Source organism: Vigna radiata, unplaced genomic scaffold (genome assembly GCF_000741045.1).
Source record: "Vigna radiata var. radiata cultivar VC1973A unplaced genomic scaffold, Vradiata_ver6 scaffold_208, whole genome shotgun sequence".
Lineage (NCBI taxonomy): Eukaryota > Viridiplantae > Streptophyta > Magnoliopsida > Fabales > Fabaceae > Vigna > Vigna radiata.
Genome location: NW_014542845.1, coordinates 235,997 through 248,937, shown reverse-complemented (window position 1 = coordinate 248,937; position 12,941 = coordinate 235,997). Strand labels below are relative to the sequence as shown.

The 12,941-nt window shown below is 27.0% G+C and overlaps 1 protein-coding gene across 1 annotated transcript; it reads right to left on the bottom strand.

Annotated features, from left to right (window-relative positions):
• Nucleotides 1-5,650: 5,650 nt before the first annotated feature.
• On the bottom strand, nucleotides 5,651-6,642 carry LOC106780766 (cyclin-dependent protein kinase inhibitor SMR6). The gene has a single exon (XM_014669073.2). It carries the CDS (start codon nucleotides 6,232-6,234, stop codon nucleotides 5,860-5,862), a length of 375 nt encoding a protein of 124 aa, XP_014524559.1. The 5' UTR covers nucleotides 6,235-6,642; the 3' UTR covers nucleotides 5,651-5,859.
• Nucleotides 6,643-12,941: the final 6,299 nt, after the last annotated feature.

Here is a 12,941-nt window from a genome sequence, read left to right as displayed (position 1 = left end):
TTTGTAATTTTTTTTTATAATTTATAAATAGATGAACTAAACTTTTTTCATATATTTATTTTAGTTCTCCCATTGTCAAAAGAAAGTTCTAAACCCTTCTATTGATGAAGATGATGACATGGCACGAGGAGAGGATGATCTTGTTTCAAACCTTGTGAAGATACTGCCTAGTTTGAGGAGAAGACCATTAAAGCTCCAATAGGACTCAGAGTATTTGGACTCAAAGTTTTTGGTTGGTACAATACAAATGTTAAACATTTCTATAATACAAGTATGATACATGTAACTAGTAATGTGTCTTTTATATTTATCATATTAAAATTACAACACATTTAACTTATAATTCATTGCCCAGGTATATGGATGCAATTAGTATAAAGTAGATTGAGTCACAAGTGTATGGATTTTTTTAGTTCTAATTCATTCAAAAATCTAGTAACATAAAGGTTCAAATCAACAATATATGCAAACATGAATGATCACCTCATAAAGAAGTGTTTACTTAGCTCGTTAGTCTTATTAAGTTTAACTTTTTTTAAGTTATGGTAATTATTCAACTAACTATTTTTTTTTTTTTGCATTAAAGGTTCTATTGACAATTAATAGTAATAATTTCTTAAGATTGTTTAATTGTTTGGTTTTGTTCTCTTTATAGGAAACCAAACAACAAACTATAAAAAAACTTACAAGGTAATGTTATAATTTTCACATCATCTAATTAGTGTATAACAATTATGACTAACATGTTTTCAATTTAACCAAAGTTTTGTTTAGGACAAACATTTTATGTCAAAGGAATAGAACAAAGCAAGTTTAAGATTAGATATCATTTAATCATTAAATTGATTATTTTATGTAGAAGTTATATGATATTAATTTTTTCTTCATTTATTTTAGTGTAATAAGTATATTAGTTTCTTTGCATGTGAGTTATCATTTTGAGAGGAATTCATAAAAATTGGTATCATTGTATGATTCAAGGAACTCTACTATATAATAATATTGTATCATTGTTTTAGGTGTTTAAGGATTCCTCACTTGTGTAAATTAGGTTTTTAATTAGCATTTTTGTTTTAAGTTAGATTACTTTTTTGTTCAATAGATATTTATTTTGACTTTATAAATATTTATTATGTATTGGAAATGTTATTATTTGAAATGTATATAATTTGGTTGTAGATAATTTCTGTTTTTTAGGTTTTGGTTTTTGTGTCAAAACCAATTCAATTACTTTGAAAAAACTCAAGAATTTTCATTTGTTATTACACTAATAAACCTAAATTTATATTTGTTAATCCACTAACAAGAGATGTATATGTTAACATAGTAACATGTGTAAATTTATGTCTTTAAGTGTAATAATAAATGTAAATTTTGTATAATTTAAAAAAATTAACTCAAAAATTTATTTTTGATGTTTTATAAATAGACATAGATTTACTTTGAGAATATAAACAGACGTAAATTTACGGGGTCTGTAATTACATCTAACATGTACTAGACATAAGAAACATAAAATAAAGAGACGTAAGAAAAAAAATTTGTTAGTAAACCGATCATCAAAATTCTCAAAAAAAATGGGAGTTAACCAGAAAAATGATTGAATGGTTAGTAAAATTGTTAAAATTCGACTTCCGTTTGTTCATCCAGGTGACTCCTTAAAGCGCAATCTTTGGCCGACTTCACATCATATTTGCGAGAGAGGGGTTCAGATACAGACTAAAGAATGGGTCATGTGGAAAAAAGGTGTAGCCACTATAGACCGATCCGTGACTTCAAACTGTCCTGTAATCATTTCTAGAGTTGTTAACTCGACTCATCTCCCATCGTTAATCCTAACTCATCTCAATCTCTCAAGTGAAGAAAACATCTCAATCTCTCAAGTCCTTCTCAAGAAGATTAGGATCAGAGTTAAATAATACTTAACTTTACTAAATATATTTATGTTTATTTTAATTTTCACATTTGTTTACATTTAACAAATTCATAATTTAATTATTTAAAATTCAAATTTTTATATCATTAAATTTTATATATTTTTTAATTTAAGAAATACGTAAAATTATTTTTCATGTTAAAAATTCAATTTCAAAAAATTATGAATTTGATTAGTTTTTTAATTATTTACTGATCACTTGTTAATTTTTCGGTATAGTATTTATAACCATAATTTTTCAATGTAATATTTTTTCTTGTAACGGTGCAGTATTTATAACTATAATTTGATTATTTTTTTAATTATTTATTCATAATTGTTATTATTATTTTTTAAAGAGGATCTAAGTATTGTTACTTTTTTTAAAAATTTCTATTTCCTAAAAATATATCCCATTAAAAATATTATTTAATTAAAAATATTTAATTAGATATTTAATTAAATATTTAATTTAATACTAATTATTAACTTTTAACTTATCAAAAATAAATCATAATTCAATTTTAATGTGAAAATTATTTAAATAAAATTCTATTTTGATCAACACATTATATAGTAATAAATTTAATTGTTATTATTATTATTGTTATTTATTATTATTATTATTATAAAAAATTAATAATAATTTTTTGAATTATAAATAACTTACTGCACTTATTATTAATGCGATAAGTGAAATTAAATTCACATAATAAATGTTTGACCCAATGGTTTTTTTAATTTCTCAATATTTATTATTATTATTATTATAAAAAATTAATAATAGTTCTTTTTATTTAAATTTCTCAATATTTCATAATCATTTCGAATATGGCTGTAAAACATTTCATCCATATTTGAAATATATCTAAACTCTATTTGAACACAATTTTTATCAGTATCATTAAATCTAATTAAATTATAACAACACTTTTTTCTCTTTTATTTGTAAGACCATGATTTTATTATTATTATTATTATTATTATTATTATTATTATTATTATATATATATATATATATATATATATATATATATATTTTGTATTATACTTCGGTGATCGGTTAAGGAGAATCCATAGTCAAAACAGACAACCAATCGACGATTAGACAAACACTAATCAAGAAAGGTAAATACCATTAATGACCAATTAATATATTTAATGGATCATATTAAATGCGAATATACACTATTTATAAATGATTAATAGGTCATATTACACGAGAATATGATATTAATGGACAATTAACAAGTATTATTGAATTTGATTTTCTATAATACTAAAATCAAATTTAGTTTTCCTTCTAGAATATTAAAATTTAGTTTTGATGGAGAAGTATTATTTTAATAGGATTCGTAGTTGATAGTTCAAGAAGGTCAAGAATCCATGCTAAGAAAAGCAGTTAATATAATATGAGCCAATAAGTTATGCTTATGACCTCTAATAATTAATGAGACTCCATTCAGGATTATTTTATATAACATAATCAACAAACAACCCACTAGAAGCCAAGAAAAATCTTCATTCTTCCTCTTGAAAAATTTTAGTCATATACTGTTTCTAGTGGTGTGGATTAACCAATAATTATAACGAAAGTACTTTATATTAAATGATAGTATAAATTCTTGACTTACGGAAATATTTTATATCATGAACATAATTTAAACACACTGCATAAAGGTTTTTTGTCTTCTTTTTACATGTGTGAATGGAAGTTATTCTCCCAATCAAATATCAGATCCCGAGGGACCATTGTTTATTACACAGTATTCGATGAACTTTCTCAAGTCATTCCCCACTTGGTAAACTAATGAGATTTTTGTATATTCATAATAATAAACATTCTATATTTAATAACAGTCTAAGAAGGAGACAGATAAGATAAGCATGAATTTATATTGTACTCTAGTGTTCAATCTGCCAATTATTGGTCATAAAAAACATAACTTTATTTTAAGTGTGGAATACATAGAGAGGGTTATTCAAGTAGCATAGGATTCTCATTTTTCCCTCCACATGTGCCTTGTCCCTTTACCATATGAATCCATTAGCTAATATCACACAGAATAGGGAGAACCTTCCCACTATCAATACTAGCAAGAGGGTAGGCTTCATTTTCAGAGAAATATGCCAATTTAATTCTATTTATGTCCATCACTTATGTTACCACCAAAACTAATTACTTCATATTCACTTCCACTATAATCATTAAATTTTCTTAAGTTTAGATTGAAGACTAAATCTTGAGCTCCTCTTCAACAACAAATTACTTGTTAAATAAAATTATACTCTTTTCAAACTTTCATATACAAATCTGCTCATAAAGTTTACTTTGTGATAGATGGGCAGTATATATAAAAGATTATTTTTACATCATAAACTAAAATTCAGTCTAAATATAACTACTATAAAATTAAGAACCTTAAACTATAGGGCAATCTATAACTTAATAAATTAAAAGAATTTTATATGAATTGGCATTGTGTTTTAATTAAAACACACAAAATTTATTAATGTATGAATTTCTGTCTAATCCACACGACAGAACTCCTACAGAAAATAAGGAATTATTTACTTAGAGAAAAAATGTGTATATTTTCTACTACAAAAGTATAGCATATTCTTACTTTTTTTTTTCAAGAGTTTGTATAACCTTTTTTTTTTTCTTTATATAGTTTCACTGTACATTTGTACAATTTTTTTTTTTTTAAAAAAGAATGCTTTTATTCAAAACAAATAAAAAATAGTAAAAAATAAATTTTGAAAAAGCAACCCAAACTTTTATGAAGGAAACTCACCCTTAAGTTGAATATCAATACTATCAATATATATATACAAAAAATGAGAGAATTTAAAGTATGTTTTATATATTCTATTACACCTACTCAAATATTTTGCTAAAATATGAATAAGAAATTGCACATTATATATGGACAGTCATTGAGCCGTTCTTGTAACTATCAAAACTCTAAATATAGGTTATGACCTTGTTTTATATTGGAAATAAATTTTCGCATTAATGAAAGTCACGCCTTCTAACAAAAAACACATCTTCCTAGTTAGTTTACACACCTTTCAACAGTTTGAAATTCAACTTGATTTTATTCAAACTTTAAGACATGCCATGCAGCTCAAAGGTTTTCTTTTACTACAACGTTTACACCAGTTATGTTAAAAAACTCATCAAAACACATGTCTCAAAATCTGGAAAACACTTACACAGAGATAGTTACCGATAACCTCTATATTAATAAGAAAGCTTGAATCTATACTTTTTGTAAAGTATGAGTTAAACTTTTGATGAAAAGAAAAACATTTATTGACAGAAGGAAAGGTAAACGGTACTTGGCATGAGGACTCTTGTGGGGCTTCTGTGTGCAGTCAATGAACAATGTGCTGTGCCCCATCTCCTCTCTTTGAAAACGATTGCATATTCCTCCATTCACGTTTCGTAACCCAACTATTTCTTACTTATCTCTCATTTTCACTTCATAATCAAATTTCTTATTCCTTCGCGTGTTCATGAACAGTGTCACATGTACCCCTTTTTGGAATCCCACCATTTTTTAGCTACCATTTAGATAAGGAAATAGTTCTTCTATCAACGTTATCTTAAAAAGCACAAACACATACCGTTTTATCAGAAAAATACACTCACCGTCTCAGTTCACTTTCAATTCAGCAAGAGCCTCGTTTTCCAAAATCTTACATAATATGTAATGTGGTTCATAAATAATTATTTGGTTATAAAGTAAAATGATTAATATCATGCAGAGTTAATTAAGATGCGATGCTCTATACAAAACACTTTCTGAACTACCGAAGCTCTAGCTACAGAAACAAAACGGAAAACACTTACACTATTGAGGGAGAGAGAAACACTAAGATACAGAAAAACAGATGCAGAAGCTGTAGCCAGCTATCTCTAAAGAAGAAAGTGGTGACTAAGATTCATTTTTTAAATTTTTTCCTTCATATATTTTCTCCTGTGTGGGATCAATTACGTGACGTATGAACACTGTTTCCAAGTCTGGTGGCGTGAAAAAGTCTGGAACAACGTCACGATAGTTGCACTTGAAGGAAGGTTTTGGCTTCCTAGGAGGAGGTGGGCACGTGAAGGGTGTAGGGATCTTGGATTCGACGGCTGTTGGTGTGGTGGAATACTCCTCTGTGTGATCCTCTTCCTTCTCTTCCTTCTCGAGAGGGACAGTGTAAATAGGCTTCAATGGCGGTCGTAAAGCGATTCCAGCGATGAGCCATTTTCTGTGGGTATCTGAATCAAAGCCTCCCTCTATTTGTGCCTTCTCGGAGAAGCCCATGTGGATGAAAAAGCATAAGAGTTTATGTTGATGAGTGATGAAAGTGGAAAAGAGAAGAAGAGGGTTGAGGTGTGTGAGAATGAATGAGAATGAGAATGAGAATGAAAATGAAAATGAGAGAAAGAGTAAGATACAGTATTAAATGTTTGGAATATAAGGTGTGAGGATGATGAATGTTGATGTGTTAGAAGAGAGGTTAGAAAGCAATTGGTGAAGAGAGAAGCAAGGGAAGAAGAAACTCGTGACATAAGCGGTCACCATTAAATAAAGAACACCAATTAGAAGAGTGTGAGAGAATGGTGCTGCTGCTGAGGGTGAAGATGCCCGTGAAAATGCCTCAACATAAGACAGGATGTCTAAATAAATGCTTAATGTTTATCTAAATATAAAATTATCATCTTCCCCTCTCTCCTCCTTTTCTTTTTCTTTACTTTTTATTTTCATTTTATTTTTACACAACTCAATCTTACTCTTAATTAATTTCAAAAAAAACATAGGACTTTGTTTAAGTTAAGAAAAAAGTTATGTTGAATATGGTGGTCATCCCTTCATGATTGAAATAATTTGTTATCCATCATTGGAACTAATATAAAATAGCGAAATACTTCTTAAAGTTGTACATTATTACTTAATTCAATAATTCAAATTCTAATTGATAGTCCCTTAAGTAAATTAAATAGTTCTTGGAATATAAAGTATGTCAATCATTTTACTCATTGAAATTTTAATAGTAAAATAGATTTGTTCTCAATTATAAAAGTTTATTTACAGCTCCAAATATCTGTTAATTAAAAAGGCTTGAGTGCAATTACAATTAAGGATCACTTTGTTTGTAGTTTTAAAAACTAATTGATTGATAATTTATATTTTTTAAGGATTATTTATTTTTTGTTTTTATTTATTTCAAAAATCAATTTGATTATCACTTTATGTATATATTTTTATTAGTTCACTTTTATTTTCTGAAAAAATTAAACCACGCATGTCGACATATGTATAGTTCAATACGAATAGTTTATGTGGAAACTCAAAGTAATTTAAAAATACAAAGATTCTTCAGAAAAAAAGAAATACTTTAAATACAAGATGAAGATACACTTAACTTTTATAGTAAAGAATATAGAAAAAGAATTATTTTGAATAAAAAGAATCAAAATTAAAAGTAGTGATATTAAAAAAATATTTTCTAACATTATAAGATGTTAAGATATGAAACTAAATGAGTGATATGATGTATAAAAATGTTATAAAAAGTGGTATTAGTAGATAAACTTGTTCCTATGAATATTTTTTTTCCATGCTCTATAAATATTATTACTTATTACTATAGCTTGGTTTTGGTAATTAGCTAATAGAAAATAGAATAAGGTAGGTTGAAATAAGGCGGGAATTGTTTGAGGGCATTGTGTTGTTGTGGATGAAGAAGAATGGGAAGTTATTCCCTCTATGCCAAAAGCCATAAGCAATACAAAGCAGCTTTCTCTTTTGCCAAACTTTTTTAAGGGAATCATGTCACCACCAATCACTCTTTTTTCCCATTTTTTATCTTTCAATTTTCTGCATCTCCATCATCATTTCTCCCTTATCCTCATCAAATTTTTATTTCCACAAACCCTTTTTTAACCCTAAATTTAACTTATCATGCATACATACTTCCATAGCTTCTGCCTCCAGGCCCACGTTTTCATACCATAAATTAAAGCTGCTCTTGTTGTCGTCTGCTTATGCACATCTTTTTCTCTAGTTTTCACTTCCTACTTACTTACTAATTCTTCAATAAAATAAATTAAGCCCTTATCTTCATCACAAACAAAATTAGATAATATTATTTAACTCAAACAATCACTTTAATAAAAGATACTCCTTTTCATGTAAAGAGTTAACAACCACGAAAAGAGTGTGGTTAAAACACCCCTAAGAAATATAAATAGAAGTTTAAGTTCGTGAATATGAGAAAGCTAAATATCCTATAAGATAAAGAATTATAAATTCAGTATTTTAAAATTTTAGATTAGAAATTATATATATTAATCTTGTATATGTGTTAGATTTATCTTTTATTAGTGTCTTCTTTATTTTCTTAGTAAATCCATCAGAACCAAATAAGAATAAAGTTGACAAGAATTACCATAAGGGAAAAAAAAAACTAAAATATCCTCTTGGAAAGGAGGTGACCACAAACCAAGATTCAAGCTTTTGAGAATGTGAACATGGAATCAATTCAATTTCGTCAGCCTATTACTTTCACGAATGAAAACAAAATTACCAATTTTTTTATTCAAGATGTTAGTTAATAGCATCAAGAATAATGGAAACACAAGTATGGGATAAAGTGTGCCCTTCAAAATCAGCTGTAAAGTGATGTCATTTTGGTCTTCAAAAATGTAAACATGGGTATGATTCTTTAATAGAGCAAAGTATAGTTTATTTAGTTCATTAACCGTACAATTATCAACAATTTAACATCTAAATTAGATTTTTTTTTCCAACTTATTTTCTCAATCCAAAGATTATCAAATAAAATTATACTGGTTTGTTTTAGGATTTAAAGTAACGATATTCTATTTAAAGAAAATAAAACTTTATTATAAAATATATATTTTTAGATTAAAAAGAAATATTAAAAAAATAATATACATAATTTTAACAAGGTTTTATTTATAAAATGTTTTATAATGATAGTTAAAAAGTTCTTGGAAAACAATTTTGAAATCATTGTTATCCTATAGTGAAAAACTACTCTGCTTTATATATATATATCCTATTAGTGTTCTTGTTTGTGCAGATAGTTCTTTTACCTCCTCAATAGGTACTCAATAGCTTCTTATGAACATGTGATCATCAATGAACTCAAAATAACATATGTGTTGTCATGTGTTACATTCACTTAAATACACTAGAATTTCGTAGAATTCGCACAACCTAGTGATGATGGTCATAAATCCGAAAAGTCTTCAACCAGCACAAACTTTTATATTTTATAAGAGATAAAGATGTTACATTAGTCTGAAACATACTTTTAACATCTAATCTGTAAAATCACTAACATAAAAAAATTAGTGACATTTTTTTTGAATAAACTCGGATTTGAGGTTCATGTGAAAGTTGTATAAATGAACTCTACTATTTCAGTGACAAAGTTGGAAATGTGAAGATCAAGAATGTTGAAAAAGATAAAACTCATCCAAACATGTGAAAGGATATTTAGATTAATCTTTTAATAGATAATGAAACAACATTCTTCCATGATACTACTAAGTGGTTTCCAAATGCACCTTCATAACAAATCTTGTCTGCAATTGTCACTCAAATCGCCCAATCATAATAGTTGTATGTTCTCACTATAAGATGTGTCCAGCATTATTCAATTATTTTATAAGAAAAAACAAATTACCTAAATTTGATCAAACTAAATGATTAAGTGGGACACAATGTCATAATGTGATCTTGAATTGAAAGTAAAGACTAAATAATACTGTAATATAGAGAATGAGGGAGTAAATAGTTTGACTACCTTTCAATATTATTTAGAAATAAGTAATTGAAATGATATCTAAATAAAAATAATATAAAATATAAGTGACATACAGCAGTGAACCTTATCTAAAATTAAATACCTTTTAATTATTTAAAAAAAGTTAGAACCTCTAATTCTTTTTAGAAGTTTGAAAAATAAGGCAGTGAAGTAGGTGTAGTTGAATGGGAAGGAGAATGACATTAAATTCTGACACAATGGGAAACCACCAAAGGCAACATCACAGTGGCTTCAAGTACACTTCTGAAAGCCTTCAACTTGGCTTAGTTGGCCCCACCACACCATTTTATTTTCATAGTCTCAATTTTTTAGGATCCTATCATATAATTTCAAAATCTTTTTATACTGATTTCTATTATTTAGATATATGTTATTATCAAAAAAGAAGTTGTAAAATGGAAGTATGAAGAAAATATACATATCAAATAATAATTTTTCTTTTTTTTATTCCATGTCTCAACAAACAAAGCTGGAAAAAACTTACAAAGATAACACATATTACTTATCAGAATCAGAATTTTTTCTTCTCAAATGCAAACATATGTGGGAATTTTGGTTTCCAGAAAATTAAATTTACCTCGGTTTAATCTTTTAAAAGAAAACTTTATCTTAACATGATGAGTTTCTCTTTTATTATTACTATTAAGTAAAAGGTAATAAAAATATCAATTCATCTCTCTTGAATAGTCTGGTTATTTTATTTATTTTAGCCAGTTTAATTAACTTATTCAATTTGACTAGTCAGACTAGCTTAGCCAATTTGATCATTATGTCAGATAAGTTATCTTATCAACCCATCAACATAATCATTAAATTAGTTTGGCTATTTTTGTCAATCAGTCCATCCAATCTATCTCGGTCAGATAGGTTAGTCGATCTATCATAGTCATCTCGCTAGTCTGACCATCACGACAATCTGATATTCACATCCATCCTAACCATCAAGGTTAGTCTAGCCATATCGGTCATCCTTTCGATCCTAGCCATCCAGTCAATCAAGTCATGCAGTCCATCCTAGACATTATGTTAGCTCGTCCATCACCATTAGTTCGTCCATCAAGCCAGTTTGACCAATCCATCAACCTCGGCTAGCCCGACCACCCCGTTAGTTTGTCCATCCAATTCATCCCAATCATCAATCAATGTGGTCCATCTGTTACATCACTTACATCATGTCCATCCACATCAGCCTAGTCATCACGATAGTCCAACATTCACATCCATCCGACCATCAAGGCTAGCTCAATCATATCGTCCATCCTAGCCACTAAGGCTAGCACAATATTCAGATTCATCCCGACCATATCGTTCATCCCGACGACCAAGGCTTGCTCAACATTCAGATCTATCCCGACCATCCCATCGACCCATCCATCTCATACATCTCGTCCATCCCAACCAATTTGTCCCCTCAATCTCGAAAAACCTTTTCCATCCCTATCATCCCAGTCATCTCGTCCATCTCGGTCATTTCGTCAACACGTCCACTGGTACATCATGGTCGTCCAGACATCCTTGTCCATCATGTCCATCCTAGCCAGCTTGTCCATCTTGTCCATTCTATCCCGTCAAACCATCCAGTCCATCCAGTACATATTGGTCATTCCCGTCAACCCGTCCATCTCGTACATCCCAATAGTCAACCTAATTTATCACGTCCATCCTGACTAACCCGTCTTCTCAATCCCGATTAGCCCGTACATCCCCATCAGGCCGACCATCCCATCCCCAACATTCTAGTAATCCTATTCCATTACATCCAACCTGGTAATCCCAAAAACTCCACAATTTTTCAAAAAATAAAATTATTATATGACAATTTTTTATATGTCACAAAAGATATATGTTATCACTAAATATATATTATTTTTAGGTATATATTTTTTATAAATAATACTTTAATAATTTATTAAATGACCAAATAATTAAAAATTATGAAAAAAAAATTTTAAAAGAAAAGTAACATTAAAAAATAATTAAAGCTTTTAATATCAGTTATTTTTTAATTATAAATATATTAGAGAAAAAAAACGTTTAATTTTGAGCAAAATGTATATAAGGACACAAATTTAAAATATAATTATTTATTTATTTTAAAAATTAACTAATTTATAAATTAATTATTAGAGTTGCGTATTGTAGATTAAATTTATTAACAAAACAATTTTATCTTTAGACAAAATTGATATTTTAGATATTGATATAAAGATTCTAAATTTCAGAAACTAATATATTATTTAAGAAATAAAATAATAATTTATTATATATTAAATGAAAAAATTGAAATATATTTTCATTTTTACGGTAAACCAATTTTAAAAATATAAATAGATAAAAAAGTAAAATAATCCTTTAAAAATAATTTTTTTTATATGGTAACGTAAACAATTTATATTGTTAATAAATATATATTATTTTTTAAATAATATTATTTTAAGTTTAAAATATATATTTTTAAATTTAATTTTATTAAATTATCAAGTAATTAGAAATAAATCATAAAGGTATAATATATATTTCTATTTTCACGCAACAAATTAATTTTTCTTGTATAGTTTTTCCTTATATTATAATTGATTAAATGATTTAGTAATTTTAAATCATAAAAACTAAAATTTAAAATAAAAAATAATACGTTAAATATAAGTGATTCTTTAATAATTTATTAAAATAATAATTAATTAAATATAAAAAGATAAAAGTAAGAAAGAAAAAATAATATAAAAATATATTTTTATATTTAGAAAAAATAGTTTAAAAATAAAATAAATGAATAAAAGTAACAACAAAATAAATATAAATCAATATTTCTATACAAAATAATTAACATTTCTTTTCTTTAATTCTTCTTCAATGTTTAAAATTAGGTAAAATGTCTATGTATAAAATATTAAAGTAATTCATTTAAATAATTAATTTTAGTTATGCTGAATTCTTTTCTTAAAAGAATAAACTTTTACATACAGAAAATATTGTAACATCCCAAAATATAATATAAACTATATAGTAGAATTATCGCAAGAAAATGATATGATAGAACAGTCATCCACTTAATAATAAAGTGTTAGTAGTACAATTATCACAAAATAATTATAAAATTAAAATTATACGAGTTCTAATCTGATACAAAATTATGTACAAGACCAAACGGTCTTATACTAAACGGGGGATC

Coding starts and splice junctions, on each gene's coding strand:
- LOC106780766 (XM_014669073.2), bottom strand. CDS start 6,234: ATGGGCTTCTCCGAGAAGGCACAAATAGAGGGAGGCTTTGATTCAGAT.